Here is a 4,321-nt window from a genome sequence, read left to right as displayed (position 1 = left end):
TGTATCGACGTAATTTTTTTTATTTGTAGTCATTCATGAACGAACTTCTTATGTTTGGATCAGTGATGACGGTTAGATCTGCGACGACGTTGTTAATTTTACTATAGCAACTTGTTAACTGGTACACTCTAAGCTTTGGGGAAGAAGGGATAAGTTTGGGATTGCAGATCTTCTCCATGCAATTATGTGATCAGGTATTCAGGTGAGTTCTGAATCCATTTCATATCAAGAAATTTCAGCAGTAGATGCTGTGGATTTCAGATACACCCGAAATTGGTGTTATTTGATATATATCGTTCAAATCATTCTCCAAATCAAATTCGTGAATCCAAACACGAGATTATTCAATTAAAAGGCAATGAGTTTACTGACTATTAAGCTGAGAAAAAATTAATAACATTTGAAAGCATTTCTTCGTGCATAAAACCTATGAAGTCATCAAAATTCCGTGACCAGAAGCCGACTGCAAGTAGAAGATCACTGCTACATCCAACGTTAGCCCAGAAACGATACACTATATACATAAAGCATTATCAAGAACAAAGCGTTGTCGGGGACTGTGAACCTTGTCGCTCTTCTTTCCTTGCGAGCAGGTTCATAACCACTTTTCTTTGACATTGATTTCAATTCCAGCTGCTTGCTAGCCATAGCAATTACCCTCCAATATTGGAAAAGAGGATGAAACGGCGATAAACATCAACAAGACCAACTTGATAGCAACTTGATTATATCCATCCACTTTGAATGAAATGTGAGAAAGAAAGACAATCAAGCCTTAGAAATATGTATACAAAGAAGAGATACAGGTAGAGATTGCCAGTCTCCAAACCATTTGTAAGTAACAGAACGGCAAGAAACCTTACTCAACAACCTCATGAGACCATGAACTAATATAGAAAAGGCATCGAGGCAAATCTGCTTATACTGCAAACTATTTTTCAGCATCTTCATTCACAAGCATAATTTGAGTCGGGGCCTTCTTTTAGTTGGTTTTTACTTTCATTAGAACAATAAGAAGCTAAGCAGTTTTGAGTAAATTGTTTCCGGATGCTGCCACCATTATTCCTCCCAAGGCACAAGCTTACAACTTAGTTGCTTCGTTCTTGTTTCTGTAGTTGTTTCTTTTTGACTGTAGTGTATACAAAAAGTTGGATCTTTGGAACAAAAGGGTTTGCTTGTGACAAAAGATCCATGACACATTATTACTTGCCATCAAGCACCTCAACAAACAATCGACCTAGTTTCTTCTTACACAAATCTTACCATATATTTTATTTGAGACATGAAATTTGACATGTATTTTGATAAAAACAAGCACAGTTTTGGGAAAAAAAGAAACAAAAGAGCAGAAAATACACAACTCCATATATCCAAACATCATCGCTCTGTGCAACTTACAAAATACTAATACTTTCTTTCATCCAGCATCCGCAGCCGTCCCTCAATCAACCGTAAGCTGAATTCTCCGTCACTAACCTTCAACATATCAGACAACGATATCGAGAATCCATACTCCACCAAAAGATGGTGGCGCGGCTTAATTTTCCTCTCCAAACTGAATGAGAAATACTGCGGAAACCTCTTCAATTCCTCCAAATCCCCATTCATCTCATTCAAGAAATAATCTACCTTAGGCTTATAATTATTCTCTATGCTAAAAGTAAGCAAGCCAGGTGATCTCAACACCATGTTCCTAACATCATTGTAATCCAACCCCAATCCCATCAAATACTCAATCTTTGGTTTCAGCGTAAGCTCCAAGCTTGAAACCAACAACAATGTGGTTTGGGATGTGAATTTATTAGAACCCGCAAAGCCCAATTCTGTCAAGAATTCAAACGTGGGCTTCAATTGTGTTTCCGGGTTTGACACGAGGAGACGGGGGCACCGAATGATGGTCTTCCTAACCTCGGGAAAGGGGATTTCAACTACATTCAGCAGAAAATCAAATATTGGATAAATATCTACATATGGGTCGGAGGTAAGGAGCTGAGGGTACATGTCGAGTATGCGGCTTACGGCAGAGGATTCGAGGCCCATCGAGGCGAGGCATTGGGTGATGGAGCGGAAGGTCTTGAGCGGGGCGGAGCGAATATTCGGGTTCTTGTAGAGGGCTTTCGTGGGATTTACCTTGAGTGATTGAAGGTAGACGAGCTTCTCCCGGAATTTGAGGCCAGAGTCCACAGTGGCGCCAGAAGCGGAAGCGGCGGCGGAGGTAGTTGGGGGAAAGGAGAGGTACGCTTTTGCCGAGTTGGGCGCTGTGGGGATTGGCAATCGGAGTGTCATCTTTGAGGGACTCCGTTTTTGGGATGGGAGGTTGGATAAAACCGTTGGACGAATGGAGTGAGTGACAAATACACCCTTGAAACATATTGATGTAAATTTTTATCTTTGGATAAGAAATGGAGTTCGAATGTAGCATAAAGAAAATATGAAAAACTAAAGATAATGTATAAATGTTTGATTTTATTCACATAAATTGGATAAATTGCATCTAAAATATTTACTCAAGTGTGAATTTGCGAGCTCGAGTTGGAAGTTAGAATTCGAATTTAGCAAAACTAAAAATCTGGCGAGCTGTAGAGTTTCGATGATGTCTCATAGCTTAATGATGAAAATGACCTACCGTAAAAACGAATGATCATAAAACTCAATTTGCTACGAGTCATATATCTGGTCAGTTGGGTTATATCGAATGTTTTCTAGATAAATTGATGGTTTCAAGACCATACTTATTGTAATGAAAACAACCATCAGTTTGACATAAGCAGTTGCGCTATTTTTGTCAAGCTGATCATCTCAGTTATCAAAATGGAGTGGTTCAATATACGTCATGAATCTAAGATGATTATCTACAAATCATCTTCACAAGTCGAAGTCTGAATCTGAGTTTAAGAAGCAGATAAATTACGATAAAGTTGCTGGTTCTGCACATGGTGAAATTAGCATGGCTCGGACCTTAAATCAGCAACTCTCATCTTAACTGAAACAAGCCTAGTTAATTAATCAGCCTAGCTGACGAGCATAACTAGCATCAAGGCTCAAAATAATAAGGATCAGTTAGGGGGATCATCGTTGAGCTACAATAGCTCGGTTATTGAAATATTGAATACCGATGAATTAAATCGAGTTTGATTTTCAAACCAAGAGGAAGACACTCAAAATAATCCTTCATAGAAATCGATTAAATAATTTTTAAAGCATTTAAAATATATGCAAGTTGAATGAGTAAAAATATTTGGGTTGAAGCATTTTATCAAACACTTTGTATGCAATATTTTGGTATTTGAAGAATACATAAAATGCTTCAACAATGCCTCTTTAAAAACAATAGAAATGATAAGTAAATGCAATAAAAAAATAGACGCGAATTTGTTTATGGATGTTCGGAGATTTCAAATGCTCCTACATCACCCCTTCTTCCCCATTGGAAGGATCCACTAGAAGATTTTGATTTATACAACACCTTGTACAAACCATTTCAGTTTAGGACTTATCTTTTGCCTAACTGAAACTCCTAGCACTCAAGATTGCAGGCAACAACACCTCACAATCAGCATATTATTTAATGTCTCATATACAAAGACTACATACACAAGTTTATTGTCTTTGTGCAAGACTCACTCATCTAATCTATGAAGTTCAACTCTCTTGTATTTGTGTGAGTGATTGTGTGTGAGGAATTTATCTTTTACAGTGTACATCTCAAATGTATCCTCACACAAGGGTTTGTGCTCTCAACTAGTTGATATCTTCATGCTAACTACCCATGCTTTGAATCCCCTTCAAAAGCTGTTGTTTGATCTTCAAGATATTGTATTTATAGGCTCCAACAATGATATATACGTTAGATACAAGAATATGACCGTTTGGAAAGTTTCTGTACCGTTTCTTCAATTGCAACAGTCAATTTCGCCTTGCTGGACATTTTCCCGACTGATCAACTCTGGTCAAATTAACTGGTCGTTCAGTTCAACTGCTCAGCAGCTGGTTCGATTCAATTCAGTTAGTCAATTGCTGGTTCAGTTCAGTTCAGCTGGTCTGCAGCTGGTTCAGTTCAGCAGGTCGGCAAATGGTTCAGTTCAGTTCAGTTCTGCTGCTTAGCAGCTGGTTCAGTTCAGTTCAGTTCGGTTCAGCTGGTGTGCTAAAATCAACCTAGCTGATTTCAGTTTGTGCAGAACCAGTAGCTTCATCGTCTTTTATCAGCATCTTATGCTTCGATTCAAACTTTGACTTCTGAAGATGATTTGTAGATCATCGTCTTATCTTTCCAACGCATACTGAATTGCTTCATTTCAATAACCGAGCTGAGAGATATGAT

The 4,321-nt window shown here is 38.3% G+C and overlaps 1 protein-coding gene across 4 annotated transcripts; it reads right to left on the bottom strand.

Annotated features, from left to right (window-relative positions):
• Positions 1-337: 337 nt before the first annotated feature.
• Positions 338-2,322, bottom strand: LOC140820676 (transcription termination factor MTEF1, chloroplastic-like). Of its 4 annotated transcripts, XR_012115561.1 has the most exons (3): positions 1,395-2,322; positions 658-738; positions 338-480 (listed from the first exon to the last, which is right to left on the bottom strand). XR_012115561.1 is itself a non-coding variant. In XM_073180993.1 (2 exons), the coding sequence occupies exon 1, from the start codon at positions 2,284-2,286 to the stop codon at positions 1,405-1,407; it is 882 nt and encodes a 293-aa protein (XP_073037094.1). In that variant the 5' UTR covers positions 2,287-2,322; the 3' UTR covers positions 338-514; positions 1,399-1,404. The 4 variants fall into 4 exon arrangements, 3 of the variants coding, with proteins under 3 accessions (XP_073037094.1, XP_073037091.1, XP_073037092.1); XM_073180993.1 differs by lacking the exon at positions 658-738 and having other exon boundaries at positions 338-514; positions 1,399-2,322; XM_073180990.1 differs by lacking the exon at positions 338-480 and having other exon boundaries at positions 592-738; positions 1,399-2,322.
• Positions 2,323-4,321: the final 1,999 nt, after the last annotated feature.

The sequence above is a fragment of the Primulina eburnea genome, unplaced genomic scaffold (assembly GCF_022965805.1).
Source record: "Primulina eburnea isolate SZY01 unplaced genomic scaffold, ASM2296580v1 ctg1342_ERROPOS1300000+, whole genome shotgun sequence".
NCBI lineage: Eukaryota > Viridiplantae > Streptophyta > Magnoliopsida > Lamiales > Gesneriaceae > Primulina > Primulina eburnea.
Note: the sequence above shows the minus strand (reverse complement) of the source record. Positions and strands in the feature narration are given on the sequence as shown.

Coding starts and splice junctions, on each gene's coding strand:
- LOC140820676 (XM_073180993.1), bottom strand. CDS start 2,286: ATGACACTCCGATTGCCAATCCCCACAGCGCCCAACTCGGCAAAAGCG.